The sequence below is a fragment of the Balaenoptera ricei genome, chromosome 14 (assembly GCF_028023285.1).
Source record: "Balaenoptera ricei isolate mBalRic1 chromosome 14, mBalRic1.hap2, whole genome shotgun sequence".
Classification (NCBI taxonomy): domain Eukaryota; kingdom Metazoa; phylum Chordata; class Mammalia; order Artiodactyla; family Balaenopteridae; genus Balaenoptera; species Balaenoptera ricei.
Genome location: NC_082652.1, coordinates 31,377,048 through 31,393,168, shown reverse-complemented (window position 1 = coordinate 31,393,168; position 16,121 = coordinate 31,377,048). Strand labels below are relative to the sequence as shown.

Here is a 16,121-nt window from a genome sequence, read left to right as displayed (position 1 = left end):
TCCCCCTCCCTCCCCAGCTCCCGTACTGCCTCCCCGGCCTCGAAAAGCACGAGGGTCCCAGGGCGGAGAGGGCCGGGGGCCACAGCCGGCGCACAGTCCGGGAGCGCAGCCCCGCCCCCATCGCGGCGCCGGCTGGCGGGAGGTGGGACATGCGCACCGGGCGGCGGGCCCGCGCTGGGAGGGGGGCGCGGGCCCGAGCGGGCGGTGCTGCGGGGAGCGGGCTGGGCGGGGAGCGGGGCGCGGGAGCGGGGAGCGCGCCGCCAGCGCCGCTGCCGCTGGACGAGGGCGGGTGTGCGAGCCCGGCGCGCCGCGCGCAGGGGATGCGAGCGGCAGGGAGCCGCCGCGCCGCCGCGCCCGGAGAACGCGAGCGCTGGTGACCTCAGCCGGAGGAGAGCCAGGAGACGGAGGCCGCGAGCCCCGCGGGGATCCTCGGGGCCGGGGTGCGGGGGACGGCGGCGGCGCGGGAGTGCGGGGCGCACACCGGGCGGGGCTGGCGGACAGTGATGAGCGGGCGCGCGGGGAGGCTGCACGCCGCCGCCGCCCGGAGCATCCGCCGCCTGAGCTGCTGCTCGCGGCCCGGGCCCCGGCCATGGAGACGCTGAATGGCCCCGCGGCCGGCGGCGCCCCGGATGCGAAGCCACAGCCGCCCGGCCAGCACCACCGCCACCACCACCTCCACCCGCTGGCCGAGCGGAGGCGGCTGCACCGCGCGCCCTCGCCCGCCAGGCCATTTCTCAAGGACTTGCACGGCCGGCCCGCGGCCCCCGGCCCGGCCCCGGCCGCCCCTTCCTCGGGCCGAGCCCCGGCGCCCGCCGCTCCGCGCTCGCCCAGCCTCGCGGGCAAGGCGCCGCCCTCGCCGGGGCCCCCGGCCGCGCCCGGCCGCCTCTCCCGGCGCAGCGGCGGCGCCCCCGGCGCGAAGGACAAGCCGCCGCCGGGCGCCGGGGCCAGAGCAGCGGGCGGCGCCAAGGCCGCTCCGGGCCCCAGGAGGGCGGCGCGCGCGGCGCCCGCCGAGCCGCTGCCCCGGGTCGGGAAGCCGCCGCCCGGGGCCGAGCCGCCGCCCGCCGCTGCCAAGGGCCGCAAAGCCAAACGCGGCTCCGGGGTGGTCCCCGCCCGCGCCTCCGGGCCCCGGGTACCCATCGTCCCCGTCCCCGCCGTGATCCTCGCCGTGACCTCCGCGACCGGCTCCCCGGCCCCCGGCTCGCGCATCAGCCACACCGACAGCAGCTCCGACCTCTCCGACTGTCCCTCGGACCCCCTGTCTGACGAGCAGCGCCTGATCCCCGCCGCCAGCAGCGACGCCGAGTCCGGCACGGGCTCCAGCGACCGGGAACCCCTGCGGGGAGCCCCCACGACAAGCCCCGCGGCTCGGGGGGTGCCGCCGGGCAGCCCGGAGCCCCCAGTGCTCCTCGCCGCGCCCCCCGCCGCCTGCCTTGGGGGTCGGAGCAGCCCGAGCGGGGTCCCCGCGGGGTCCCCGGGGCCCGGCGTGGCGGAGGATGCAGGGGGGTGCGTTCCTCCGGAGCGAACGGTCCCCGGGAACCCCAAGGAGCACGGCCCGGGCGAGCAGCCCCGGCTGGTACCGGCGGCGGAGGAGGAGGAGCTGCTGCGGGAGATGGAGGAGCTGCGCTCGGAGAACGACTATCTCAAGGTGCGCAGCCCGCCCCGCCGCCGGTGGCCCGGAGGCGACTCCACGTCTGGGTGCGGGCTGGAACCCGCGAGCCCCGCCTTCCGCTTTCTCCTGCTGCCATTCACTTTCCTGCCCCCCGCACACACCGGGCGCTGGGAACAGGAGCCAAAACTTCTGGAAGGAGCAGCAAGACCTGTGGGTCCGGGCTGCTTCTCAACCCACTTAGCTTGTTTCTAGAAGTCTTGCTGCTTTCCGCGGATGCCTCTGCCCCTGTTGATGCTGCGTTGATTATAGAGTGCCGGCTCTGGTCACTTTTTGGATGTGTAGCCGACCCCCAGACCCCTAGCCTGTGGGAGCGGGTTTTCCCCAGCCGAAGGGCTCTGGGCCGGGCTCCGTGGGAGGAGAGTGGCGTTCGGAGGGTGTGGTGGCCCAGGCTGCAGACTCGCCTGCCGCTTCCCCTAGTTACAGAAAGCCGGGCGCCCTCCGTGTCTCCCCCGGGGCTCACAGAGCAGACAGAGGGCCTCGGCGTTTTCAGTGAGTGATAAACCTGCAGTTCAGGAGTCTCCTGAGTGCGGCCTGAGCGGAGGGACCACTGTGTGCTGCTGGCCGGTCCTTTGTAAGCGTCCACCAGCTGGGTTTTCCGTGTCAGGAGAGGCCACTTGATGCCTTGCTCACGCCGGGGCACTTTCGAGGGAATCGCAGCCTCTGCGTCCTATCTGAGCACTTGGTGGCGGGGCCCACTCTAAGGGGCTTCTGGGTCCTGTGAGCTTTGGGGCACAAGTCTGACTCCATCTTTTCCAGGAGGAGGAGGGCTGGCGCTGCAGGAAAGAGGATTTAGGCAGTGTTGGGGGTGGGGGTAGGTCACCTGAAACTAAGGAGATCTGTCCTGAAAGCAATTGTTTTAATTTATTGTGATACGCAGGTTGGTAAATAGCTCCACCGGTGTAAATCTCCTGTTTCTGTTAAGACAGTTAAATATGTTTCCTCCGAAACCTCCTTTATCAGTGGGTTTTGTGATTCGCCCTGTGTTCTCAGCAAATGCTGATGGTCCCTGATGGAGGCCAAGTGTTGGCTGGTGGGACCAAGGATGTGAGCTTTTAAGGTGCTTGGTGGTGAAGTGTGAAGTTCAAACTGGGATCAGAGCAGTGAACTGCTGAGTATTCCTAAACCCCGGCTGCAGAAGCTGCTCTAACCCACTGAGCCCAGTGGTTATTTTATCCTGTTCAAAGAGGCAGAGGAGGAGAGTGGTGGGGAAAGAGAGCAGATGGAGACTTGGAGTGAGACGTTTCAAATAGTACATTTGCTTTTTTTTTTTTTTTTAATTCATTTATTTATTTATTTTTGGCTGCGTTGGGTCTTCGTTGCTGCGTGGGGGCTTTCTCTAGTTGCGGCGAGCGGGGGCTACTCTTCGCTGTGGTGCTTGGGCTTCTCATTGCGGTGGCTTCTCATTGAGCACGGGCTCTAGGCACATGGGCTCAGTAGTTGTGGCGTGCAGGCTCAGTAGTTGTGGCTCGGGGGCTCAAGAGCGCAGGCTCAGTAGTTGTGGTTCACCGGCTTAGTTGCTCCGCGGCATGTGGGATCTTCCCGGACCAGGGCACAAACCCGTGTCGCCTGCATTAACAGGCAGATTCTTAACCATTGCGCCACCAGGGAAGTCCCTGTCACCGACTCTTATGTAATAGATAACAGAGTGAAATTCAGAGGTTTGGAAGAGAAAGAGCCACGGTATCGTGTGTGACTCTGTTGTGAAATCAGCACTTTTGTAAATCTGCCGTGGAAGTAAGCTCCCTGAGGACAAGGAAGATTATCTTATTGAATTTTGTAGCCTCAGCTCTTAGCCTAATCCCTGACCCACAGCGTTTCTGACTGAATGATGTTTATCCAAATCATGACAGCTAAGTAACAGAAAATTAAGGTTTTTAAAATTTTTTTTGAAGAAAAGATGTTTCTCATTACATCTTTGCTCTTAGGTAGGCAGTCATTTCGGGGTTCATTCCTAGATGACTGGTTATTTGCTTTATTTTTTCATGTTAGATTCTCAGTGAAGGAAATAGGTGTCGGACCCTGGCACCTAATCTGATGTATTTGATATTTCAGTGAATCTCACAGCAACATAGGGTATCATTGTTATATTTATCATAACTCCAGTTTCACAGACAAGGATGCTGAGAGCTGAGAAAACTCAGTGACTTGCCCAAGGTCATCCAGCTAGTAAGCGATGCAGCTTGTATTTTCCCTGCCCCCCAGACCTCTGTTCTTTCCCTGCTCCAGGCTGCAACCCTATTTCCATGAAGGCTCCTTTTCTGAGCACACGCTTGCCTTAGAGTTTTTTATTAGCTCAAAATGTTCCCAGTGTTTAGCTTTCCTAGGGGCCCTCTTTTTAGGTGAAAGGGCCACCAAGAGCACCTCTCCACTAGCCTGTGGACAAATGGTCCCATAAACCCCACTGGCAATGTTTAGTTTGTGGGAAATGTCAGTTGCCATTTCCTGTGGAGAAAGGTCATGGCCGACCATTTATGATGCCTGAATCCATCTCCCAGCCTTTCCTCTGACAGCAGGAGAGAAGCGGAGATAGAGGAGGTCTGCGGAGGCTAGGAAGTCAGAAGAATGATCACAAACACATGTGTGAGTTACATGATTGGCTATTCAGAAGCTTAAATGACAGTAGTTCAATGTGGGAAAGAAAGACAGCAACCCTGCTAGACTTTTCTAAAGGTCAGCGAGCCCGCCCACTTGTGCAAAATGGGGCTGGGAGCATCAGTGACCTCATGGGCAATGACTTTTGCTGTAGGCCTGCCTTTTGCACGTGAGGTTTAGAGCGTGCACATTATAAGCCCAAACGTCTCTTTTTGTTGCTCTTATTCTCACTGGTACTTTTTTTGATGGTAGATAAAAGCGAGTCCTTGACCTACTGCTTTCTTAGGGAATGTTGCACAGAACTCTCGCGATTAGAAGGGAGACTCCACCCAGAAATTTTACTTTGATATATTCTGGAGGATGGTGACCACAAGTATTACAAGCTTTCCTGAGTCAGTTCTGCCACCATTACTGTATAAGACAGTTTCTGAGCTAGAATGACCTAAGAGTAATCCAAGCAGAAAACTAAGGCCTCAAAACTGTAGGAGGATGTGTTACTGATCAGGAAATTCGAGGGGAATTCTCTTGGTTTTTACCAGCCTGCTGTATTTTCTTAAAAATCAACTGTCAACAGAGAAGTGCCCCCTTCTGTTGTGTGGAGCTGTACGGGGCCATCCCTGACCCTGCTTCCCTACTGTCATCACAGGGCACCATGGTGACTAGATGAGAAGTGCATAATTACTCAATCCAGGTAGCTGGCTTTTTGTGTGAAAGCACAGTCAGAAAAGCACTCTTGGCCCTTGACCGCTGATGAACTCGCATGTATTGGGAAGGCTTCAGGAATTAAGGTGCGAGATTGAGTTCAGTTGTCGAAAGACATTTGCTTCTTTCTCAGACCAGACCCAGGCACATCTTAGTGATGACGGCGTCCACGAAACGCTGCTGGAGTGTTCCTTGCCCGCCGCCACTGCGTTTTTGCTCGATTGCTCCAAGACAATCAGACAAGCCCTAGAGCTCATTGTGAACATATTAATTATGTTCTCTGTTTTCACAGGCTTTTCAGGAGGGTTTAATCGCTTTGAGTTTATTGGCCTATTTTGAAAATGTTTCTCGTGTTACTGGGGATGCTCGCACGACACCCTTCTCCCTGCCCTCAAATAGTGTACCCCAAAGTGCCCGTGTCCTGCGGGGGCCCGCAAGGTCAGTGGGGGAAGGGCTGCTGAGTTTGCTCTGCCTTTTCAGTTACTTCAGAAGAATTACTTCTGGTTAAAACAAAAGTCAGCGCTAGCTACAGAGCAGATACTGTTAGATTCTTGGAGAGGAGTGATTTCTTAGGGAGACCACTGGTGAGGCCATTTGGGTCGAGAGGTTACAGTGTATCAGCACCGATCCAGCCTCACCGCCCTGCGTCTCACTTGGAGACTTTGGAGTTTCAAGGTCTGAAAGGATTTGGTTAAATCTGGCTGCTCAGGGTCCAGATGCTCAGCGCCGCCTGGAAAGGGAGGGTGTGGGGTGGACACTGAGGCAAGAATAAACAGTTCTGAGTGTAAAGCGCTTCAGCCCCTCCCTCCCTCCCCGGCCCTCCTCCCTTCTTCTGGAAGGTTAAAGCAGACAGTATCCCTATTCTTTCCTGACCTTCTGCTTTCCACACCCACTCTTTATTCAGCCTGCGAAAAAGCGGCTGTAATCACCTTAGGTGGCAAGATCATGTAGACCAGGGAACACAGGGCCATCGCTGCCGGATGAACCGTCACTTGGTAAACAATGGGAGGGTCCCTGAGCCTTCTGAGTCTCAGCTGGGACTCTGCAGAGAACAGTTCCATTGTACGGGAGGGAAGCGAGGTGGATTCATTGTATATTACAACAGACGGTAAGGTCTGTAACTCCCAGAAGAGGGAATTATTGCAACAGTAGCCAGCTGACTGCTCTCACTGCCTAAGTTGGGTCTATTTAGAGAGGGGTGAATAAAATAGGACTAATTATTGATTTCAGGTTTAAAGGCGATTAAGATCTGATAAGATTGTCAGTATGATCAAGAGTTTTCACTGCTTTTACCATGTGGATTTGGTTTTTATATTGGTGGATAAAACTATCTGTAAAGAGGTTTTCGTTGAAATTTTAATCTTGGTTCTAGTGCACACATGGTACCTCATTATTTCTCGAATTTGATATGTGTCAAATAGATGTAAAATAACGCTTGATTTGTTATCTGCAGGCAAAAGGGAGTAGTTGGGGAACTTCCCAGTACATCAAGGTTTCATTTTATATACAAAATTTGAAAAGTATATTTAGTTAAAACTAAATTAGCTTTTCAATGTGATAATGATCTAACGTTTGAGTATCTGACAGACCTGATGTTAATTCAATATAAAACTTGATTAAGGGCACTTTTTTTCTTATTATCTGTATTAAAAAACAACAGCAATTTTCCACTTTTACTTACCATGTGTAAATGTTGTCTGCCAGAAACATTATATTTTCTGCTTGACTTGGTTTTTTTTTTTTTTTTAAGCATTTAAATGGCAGACATCTTTAAGGTTCTTTAATGTTTTCTAAATTAGAGCATGCTGTCAGAAAATTAATGTAATCTTAGTTTGAAAATCACTCTCATCATGACCCGAATCTGAATAATCACAGTTTTGGTTTTTCAAATGTCTGCTGCTAGCTTACGTGGTTCATAATTCGCTTTTCTTAGAACTTCTTTTCATTGAACCTGAAAATTGCTTTTTTCAAGGCTCCATGAAAAGAGCTGAAACCCTGGCCTCGTCCCATCTCTGCTACAGGCTAGTGTTGGGAAGCATTTAAACTTTTAGAATTTCAATGTCCTCATTTTACAAAAGGGGGTATTGATACCTTTTCTGCATATTACAATGCTTTCGTGAGGACAAAGTGTGAAAATATAAGTATACCTGCACATTGACAATGTCAAGGTCTAAACGTTAGCTTGCTTTTATTATTTTACACCGACGGTGGACTTCTAAAAATATGATTTAAAGCTTATTGTTTCATTTGTCCTGGTTGTTGCAGATAATTTCTAGCACTTACCGGAAAGAGCATGTGTGTGGAACCAGACAGCCTGGGTTTGTAGCTGGGCTTCCATTTATTAGCCGAGAGGATTTGGATGTGTTTACCAGCTTGGGTTTGGCCTCCTTGTCTGTCAAATGGGGGTCGTGTGTCCCTGGTAGGGTTATTATGAAGTAATAACCCAGGCTTAGTAATGAAGGTAAAGTGCTTAATAAAGGATGCCTTCTGTTCTACAAATTTAGATAAAATGAGTTACAAAAGCAATGATTCAAATACATGCAATTATGGTCTCTCCCTAATTTTCTTTTCAGTACAACTAATGTTAGTGATTACTTATGCCAAAAAATATTAGCTGTTTACATCTGGCCTACTCGGTGATCTGGAGGTGTGGGTTCGTCTAGCCCTGGAACAGACTTTTTCAGCCTGCAGCGGGGGTGTAGGCGTCCGTAGGACATAGCCAGCGTTTAACATTGGGCCGATGAGGGCCTCCCCCAACCCCATGCCACCCCCATTACGAAGTCTGAAAACCAGAGAACGTTTTTTACCTGGAAGTCGTATCATATGTCTTTTTATGGCTATGTCACATTTTAAAACTGGTGTTTGAATAATATATCATTTCAGGCATTAATGACTTGATAAGCTTTCTAGAAGGAAAAGCAATCATAACCAGTTCCTTCCATAAACGGAATGCCCAACACCACTGGATATTTGTATGTGTACATACATATAGTGATTATTGCCTGTATTGAACTATTTTTTATTAGTTACCCAGTGTAACAATTTTAACTGTATTCAGACGTGTGTAGAGGTGAGGCTTTTTCTCAAAGTCAGATCAGATTCACAGATGGGATCTGAGTGAAGCTTGACCTTGATTTTGAAGATCCGGGACTAACTCTCTACCCTTTATGGGAGGATGGCATGCACAGGCCTGTTTTGAAGCTTGCAGCTGGTGGTTGGTCTCCTCCAGCGTGGGTTGGGTCAAGGGCACAGCTTCCATGGCTCAGTGCAGGGATCAGGCATCAGGAACAACCTATTTGCTGCAGGTTGAAAGGACCTTCCTGAAATAGGTGGGTTCTCCAGGCATCTGAAGAGCCCAGCCTGCCCATTCTCTTCATGGGTGTTCCAGTGACCGGCCTCTGTGCTCGGCCCAGTAACTCCCAGTGCCAACAAATTTTCCTACCAGGAATAAGATTGATAGGAAGAGATCTCCACGAAGGAAAAAACAGCAATGAAACTTGCTTATACATGATAACATTTTCAACGTTAAGATTTACCTTTCCTAAGACACATTAGAACATCTTATATTTTTAATGAGGCTGTCATCACTGGTACAGAATTTCTGTAAGAACACTTAGCAGATGAGAACAAAAACATTTTATTCATTTGACTACTAGGGATGTTGGTAAAGCTTTCCTCTCTAACATGCGTTCTCCTTGGTGGTCCGTTGAAGCAGGCTCCACTTGGAGTCATGGTCAACTAAGTAGGTAATGCTCTTGGTCAGGTGGTGTGGACAGAGTGGGAGAACCGACAGACTGGGGCTTGGGGGAATGAGGTGCCACATCTGTGCCCTTTCCCATATAGGTGATGGCTGCACACGGGTGGGGTTGGCTGGACAATTGTTTTCACCCTGTTGGCGCCAGTCTGTATTTTTCCACAAAGCTTCCCAATTCGTTTGTTACACTTCTTGGACCTAATCTTACCCAGGGTAAGATACTCTTCAGGAGATTCCTTTCTAGTCAGTTTCTTGTCTACCTGAGACTCTGGTGTTGGGAAGCTCTTGTTCTTTATTGTAAGTAAATCCCTGGTTTTAAGAATAAATGCAGGATTAGCAAAGGTGGTCAGACTCCAGGAACAAACTGAATAGGGTGAGAGCTGACAAGTTAGGGTGTCCACATTTGGGAGAATTTTTCCCTTGAGCCTCAGTATTAATTGAACAAAACAAATGGGAATGGGGAATTCCCTGGTGGTCCAGTGGTTAGGATTCCTAATGTTCACTGCCGAGGGACCGGAGAGCTAAGATCCCACAAGCTGCGTGGTGTGGCAAAAAAAAAAAAAAAAAAAAGATGAACGAGTGTACCCTAATCTGGAGGCATTTATGCCATCAATTATCAAACTAATCAAGACAGTTCTAGAATGCTTTTCTTAATCTCCCGTCTTCCAAATTGCTCCTTGTTGAAGTCTTTATAATAGAATTTATATCTCATCACATGCTGCAGCTGTGTTTATGGGTTTGGGAAGAATTTTCCAGGACCAGACTACAAGACTGGAACAAAGCAAAGCGCGGGGATGTCTGGTTTGGGTCGTGTTTAGGATTTGGTCTTTCTAGGTGTTGACCGAGGTTCATGGGTAGTAATTCCACAAATATTTATTGAGGGCCTGCCGTGTGGCTCACACTGCCCTGGACACTGGGAGACACCAGGTGTCTGCCCTCCTGGCACTTACCTTCGTGGGTGGACGACAGATGATGAACAGGAAGAAACACAGATAACATTAGGCCGCGGTAGGAGGTGGCGGGGAGGGGCAGGGCCTGGACTAGAGACTGGGGGTTGGGGGATGGCAAGGGGGGTGGCATTGTGTGCCTTCCAAGTTGTGTGATCGTGTGACTGTGAGCTCCGCAAAGAGCTGGGGAGGAGGGGGAGGCCATAACAGGGGAAAGGCCTCCAACCGCCTGGACCCTGTGGAAGCAGCAGGGTGGCAGGGAAGGAGGGGGTAGCATGCAGGCGCTGGGGAGGACCTGGAAGAACTTCCTCCGTGTGATGCGGAGCCCCCTGGAGGGTATGAGTAGGGGGAGGTGGTCTGAGTTACTTATGAAAAGGGTAAGTCTGGGTGGAGCCTGGGCTATAGAGGGGAAGCAGGGCACCCAGGTGATGGGCTTACCTGTGTAAGTCTTACCTGTGGCTCCCTTGAGAGGGATGGAGGCGGGAGAGCCGCAGGTATTTGGCCTTTGAGCTGACAGCACTGCATTGGCTGTGGCCTGGGATGCGGCGGGGAGGGAGCCAGGAATAACTCCTGGGTTTCTCCTGTACCCGCGTGTCTTCATGTTGACACCAGAGTGGAGTGGAGATGGGAAATGCAGGGCAGGCGAATGGGAAAAAAACAGCGCACGGGTTTTATGTTTATTTTTTTTAACATCTTTATTGGAGTATAATTGCTTTACAATGGTGTGCTGGTTTCTGCTTTATAACAAAGTGAATCAGCTATACGTATATCCCCATATCCCCTCCCTCTTGCGTCTCCCTCCCATCCTCCCTATCCCACCCCTCTAGGTGGTCACAAAGCACTGAGCTGATCTCCCGGTTTTATCTTTAGAATCATGAGTCAAGACAGAATTTTAGGGACATTTGCGGGTATGTTATAATTCCCAGACAAATCACAATTATGACCCCACTAAAGTCTGTGTTCTTTGCAGGCAGTGTCTGTCTTACTGCCTAGATTGTGTCTTAGAGACTCGGGTTTAGGTCAGCGTTTGGTTTGAATCTAAAGGTTTAATTATCTGCAGAGATGACTTCGTTTATGGTGATGATTATGTAAGGAAAGATTGGGAGCAGGGTAAATGCTGAGAGCCTGCAATGAATAATCCATGCTCGTTTTTGGCTTCTGGATCCATAAGATCTGAACAGACATCTGGTGATAATTGTCTTGCGTGAGAATTTCCAGAGTCCCTGTGTCGTATCACACAGTTGTGGCCAGAAGCCAACAGGTAACTGTGCAGAAAGTTCACAGTATTGCAGAGCAGGGGTGGATGGACGACTCCATCCTTTCTGATGGACCTGGCTTCTCAATCTCCTCTGTCTGGCTTGTGTAGGATGAGTTGGATGAACTCCGTGCTGAAATGGAAGAGATGAGAGACAGTTACTTAGAGGAAGATGTTTACCAGCTGCAGGAGCTTCGGCGGGAACTGGACCGCGCCAATAAAAACTGCCGAATCCTGCAGTACCGCCTCAGGAAGGCTGAGCAGAAGAGCCTGAAGGTGGCAGAGACCGGGCAGGTGGATGGCGAGCTCATCCGAAGTCTGGAGCAGGACTTAAAGGTGAGTGAGCCGGGTGGATGGGACATGCCTTCCCCAAAGGAGCTGCTGGGAGTTTCTGTACAATTCCACAGATTTGCCTAGATTGTGTCTTAGAGATACAGGTTTCTGTACCATTTCTGTACGATTGCAGACCTGAAACGCAACCCTCAGAACCCACTTACACGAGGTTCTGTTAGTGTTTCTCTCTTTCAACAGAATTCAGCTTAAACATTCTTCATTCACGTGATGGTTTATAAGGTGTGTGTAGCCATATGGCTTTGGACCAAGACTTAAATCCCTCATATGAACTGGAATCTTAACCCCCCCTAAAAAAGAAAAGAAATTATAGTAATAGATGTTCAGTAAAAAAAGAATTAATACCTGCCCATTGATCTGACCGTTCTTTAGAAATTGTGCAGAAACTCCTTCTACAGATCTGGAATATTTTAAAGATTGATTATCAATTCAGTTATAGTCAAAGACCACTTTTAAAAGTTGATCATAGTCACTTAACTTTTTTTTTTTTTTTTTTTTTTTTTGGTTATTTAAGTTTCTAGGATGCAGAAAACCTGAAAGTACTATAACCCAAGTAAGACTTGTAGTGGTGATTTAACTGAAAGAGAAATAGGATCATAACTTACTGTCTAAAGTGTCTTTGAGAATCATTGGTGGAAGTGGGAATGAGGTGAAGAAATCCCAGACTTTATTCCATTTGTCCTCTCCACCATGGCTTCTCTCCTGCCCCAATTATCAAATCATTTATCTAGAGATGAATTATGTATAATGTCCTAGTTATTGGACGAGTCCTTAGGAAATCTCATTTAGCCTTTCATTATGGTAACAGGAAAAGAATCTTTGTAACTCTCAAATTTATAAACCACTAACAAAATGTCATTCAATGTGATATAAAGGTGATTTATATTTCTCTCACAAAAATCTCCTTCCTTATTTCCTTTTAGAAAGTAAAAATGTTTAACTGCCTTTAGCATTCAAATATTTTACCAGAATAGACAATTTAAAACTTGACTACATGAAACATCTACTGCATACAGAATTACTTCATTTGTTTTTTTTAAGCAGGTAGGTTTTGTATTATTTTGGGGAACAGAAATGTTTATTTTTTTGATGATGATGGTGATGATTTTTAACTTGTCATTTAAAGCATGTGCTCCTGGGATATTGATATTCTAGAAGGAGCAGGGCCTTGCAAAGTGGCCTTTAATCCAGATGAATGTCATATTTTCCCTTAATGTGGATTTCATGTTTCAAACTAATACCTTCCTCCTTTAAAACTAGGCTTGTTAGTATTGCCAGGATCTTTCCTTTTTGGTGTAATATAATATTCCTTAATGATTCTGCCTCTGAAGTTGTTTGGAGGTACCCTTAGCACACAGAAAGCTTCCCTTCCTGATGACGGTCTCTGTGGGTTGATGCAGGTGGCCAAAGATGTGTCGGTCAGGTTGCACCATGAACTTGAAACTGTGGAGGAAAAGAGAGCTAAAGCTGAAGATGAGAATGAAACTCTCCGACAGCAGATGATTGAAGTGGAAATATCCAAACAGGCCCTCCAAAACGAGCTGGAGAGACTGAAGGAGGTAAATCAGACATGGATGGGGATTTGCCCCTTGGGTTGAATTGTGAGGGACTTGGGACTCTAAGTGTCCTATTCTTACCATGGTCTAAGGCAGGGGTCGGCCAGCAACGGTTTGAATGGCCTGGGAACTAAGAATGGTTTTTACATTTTTCATAGCATTGTTGGGGGAAAAAAAAAAACCACACAGAAAATACACCTAAAAAAGCAAAGATGATGGTGTGACAGAGGCTGTGTTGCTTGCAAAGCCTGAAATATTTGCTCTCTGGCCCTTTACGGAAAAGGCTTGTTGAACCCTGCTCTAAAGCTATTTTTTATAATTTCCATTCCGATGAGCTGGCCATTAATTCCCTTTATGGGTCCAAGCGAGGTTTATTATTACTAGAATACAAAATAAGGCGGTAGCATTTTTCTCGAGAGCCTTCTCTTCCAGTGAGCTGGAAAATACGTTACGCTTGTTCATTATCCTGTGTCAGCAGATGATGGGTGTGTGCTGCCTATGTCTGTCATTCAGCCAATATGATTTATTTATTTATTTAACATCTTTACTGGAGTATAATTGCTTTACAATGGTGTGTTAGTTTCTGCTGTATGACAAAGTGAATCAGCTATACATATACATACATCCCCATATCTCCTCCCTCTTGCATCTCCCTCCCACCCTCCCTATCCCACCCCTCTAGGTGGTCACAAAGCACTGAGCTGATCTCCCTGTGCTATGAGGCTGCTTCCCACTAGCCATCTGTTTTACATTTGGTAGTGTATATATGTCCATTCCACTCTCTCACTTCATCCCAGTTTACTCTTCCCCCTCCGCGTATCCTCAAGTCCATTCTCTACATCTGCGTCTTTATTCCTATCCTGCTCCTAGGTTCTTCATAACCTTTTTTTTCTTTAGATTCCATATATATGTGTTAGCATATGGTATTTGTTTTTCTCTTTCTGACTTACTTCACCCAGTATGACAGACTTTAGGTCCATCCACCTCACTACAAATAACTCAATTTTGTTTCTTTTTATGGCTGAGTAATATTCCATTGTATATATTGCCACATCTTCTTTATCCATTCATCTGTCGATGGACACTTAAGTTGCTTCCATGTCCTGGCTATTGTAAACAGAGCTGCAATGAACATTTTGGTACATGACTCTTTTTGAATTATGGTTTTCTCAGGGTATATGCCCAGTAGTGGGATTGCTGGGTCATATGGTAGTTCTACTTTTACTTTTTAAAGGAACCTCCCTACTGTTCTCCATAGTGGCTGTATCAATTTACATTCCCACCAACAGTGCAAGAGGGTTCACTTTTTTTTAAATAAATTTATTTATTTTATTTATTTATTTTTGGCTGTGTTGGGTCTCCGTTGCTGTGCGCGGGCTTTCTCTAGTTGTGGTGAGTGGAGGCTACTCTTCGTTGCGGTGCACGGACTTCTCACTGAGGTGGCCTTTCTTGTTGGGGAGCACGGGCTCTAGGTGCGCGGGCCTCAGTAGTTGCGGCACGTGGGCTTGGCCGTTGTGGCTCGTGGGCTCTAGAGCGCAGGATCAGTAGTTGTGGCACACGGACTCAGCTGCTCTGCAGCATATGGGATCTTCCCAGACCAGGGCTCAAACCCGTGTTCCCTGCATTGGCAGGCGGACTCCTAACCACTGCACCACCAGGGAAGCCCAAGGGTTCCCTTTTTTCCATACCCTCTCCAGCATTTATTGTTTGTAGATTTTTTGATGATGGCCATTCTGACCTGTGTGAGGTGATACGTCATCATCTGCCCTTCCACCCACACTTCACTCAGGCCCTGACTGGGCCCTGGGGGAGGCGGATGTGAATATGGCAGCACAGGTGCTGCCCTCAAGCTGTTTACTGATCTGACACATTATGGATTTGGGTAAATTCTGTGTACGTCGCCACTTCCGTGAAAGTGCTGCGTGTTCTATTTCTTCGTCCCTCATCACTGTCCCCTTTGTGAATACTCTGTGGGCTCTGTCCGGGTCACTGAGGGTGCCTGTAGCAGTGCCTGCCCTCGGGGGACATCGGGGACTCGCCGGGTGAGTGGGGGATGAAGATGAGAGCGTGGAGCCGTGCCGAGCTTCACGGCGGAGGAGGGGAAACCCGGGCAGGTTTGTCCCCGTGGGTGACCCTCCTCTGGTTGTGATCTCACCTCTACACTTATGTGTTCTAATAACTTACTTCCCTCTTTTCCCTTTGGTCCGAGTTTACCAGGAGGTAGGCCGTAATGGTTCCTTTTCTCAAAATTTCCAGCTTGAGCCTGACCTTGAGGGTACAGACAACAACTTTGAAGTATATTTTATAAATTTTATATGCATGTATGTTTTTATATAAATAGGTAAATTATACATACATAAGTAAATACATGTGTTGAAAGCGAGCAGGGATTCTTTTGCACACATTGAAATGGATTTGTGAAGGACCTGGCATCGGGTCACGAATAGTTCTTTGGGGTGAGAAATGATCACTGACATTGGCGGCCCAGGCTGGTTGTGAGGAAGGGGTGGGGCGCTGGCCCCTCCCTTTCTTTACAGCTTAAAATTACTCAGAAGGATTGCTCAATTGGGACACAATCATAGTATTTTACCTCCAGAGTCGCAGTCAGACTGGTGGGGTTGCATATTGACACCAAAGTTTTCAACGAAGCATGAACCTGAGAGTCTGAGGAGGGTTGGACGCTGGGGGACCGTTCTGGAAGCAGAGAAGGATGAACCAGCCACACAGGGTTCAGAGGTGGCAGAGGAGATGCTTATCAGAAAATTTGAGCTGGGGTCTCCGTGAATGGGTCCTTTGTAGCAAAGCCAGAACAGACTTTCTTGTGGGTTTCGCTCTAGAGGGAGGATCATGTTTTCTCTGTCCTGAGCCGTACTGGTTATTGTTCAGCTCTGAAGTTTGGTAAGTGGACCATGCGCCACATTCTGAGAAAGGCCAGGGCAGTTTGTGCGTGTGTCTCCACGACAGGCGTGGTTACAGATGTGTCTGTGCCCCTCGGAGGACAGTGACACGCTGCATCTCTGTGCCCCTCGGCTCTGTCGCTGGGGCTTCTCTCTGCAGCTGCAGACTGCTTTCAGCCGCCTGGTGGCCTCCTCCAGGGTGGGTTTCTGGTCACCCTTCAAACTCAGACTGTCCAGGAACAGACTTGTCACCTTTGCCCCCACCTGTACCTTCTTTTATCTTTCCCAGCTGTGTTAATGGTGTCACTGTCCTTTTAGTCACCCCGGCTTAAGTGATGGCAATTATCCTTACCCCTCCTGCTCCCCACCCTCAGTTGCCTGCTGCTCTGCTTTCACGG

General features: G+C 49.4%; 1 protein-coding gene across 4 annotated transcripts in view; it reads left to right on the top strand.

Moving 5' to 3' along the window:
- Window positions 1–299: 299 nt before the first annotated feature.
- Window positions 300–16,121, top strand: part of MTCL1 (microtubule crosslinking factor 1) — a 123,590-nt gene continuing 107,768 nt past the window's right edge. For 3 of the 4 annotated variants that reach the window (XM_059893591.1, XM_059893590.1, XM_059893594.1), the window contains exons 1-3: window positions 300–1,645; window positions 11,031–11,255; window positions 12,671–12,829. In XM_059893591.1, the coding sequence (XP_059749574.1) occupies window positions 590–1,645; window positions 11,031–11,255; window positions 12,671–12,829 (1,440 nt within the window). In that variant the 5' untranslated portion in view covers window positions 300–589. The remainder of the gene's footprint in view (window positions 1,646–11,030; window positions 11,256–12,670; window positions 12,830–16,121) is intronic. The other variant, XM_059893593.1, reaches the window with a different exon arrangement.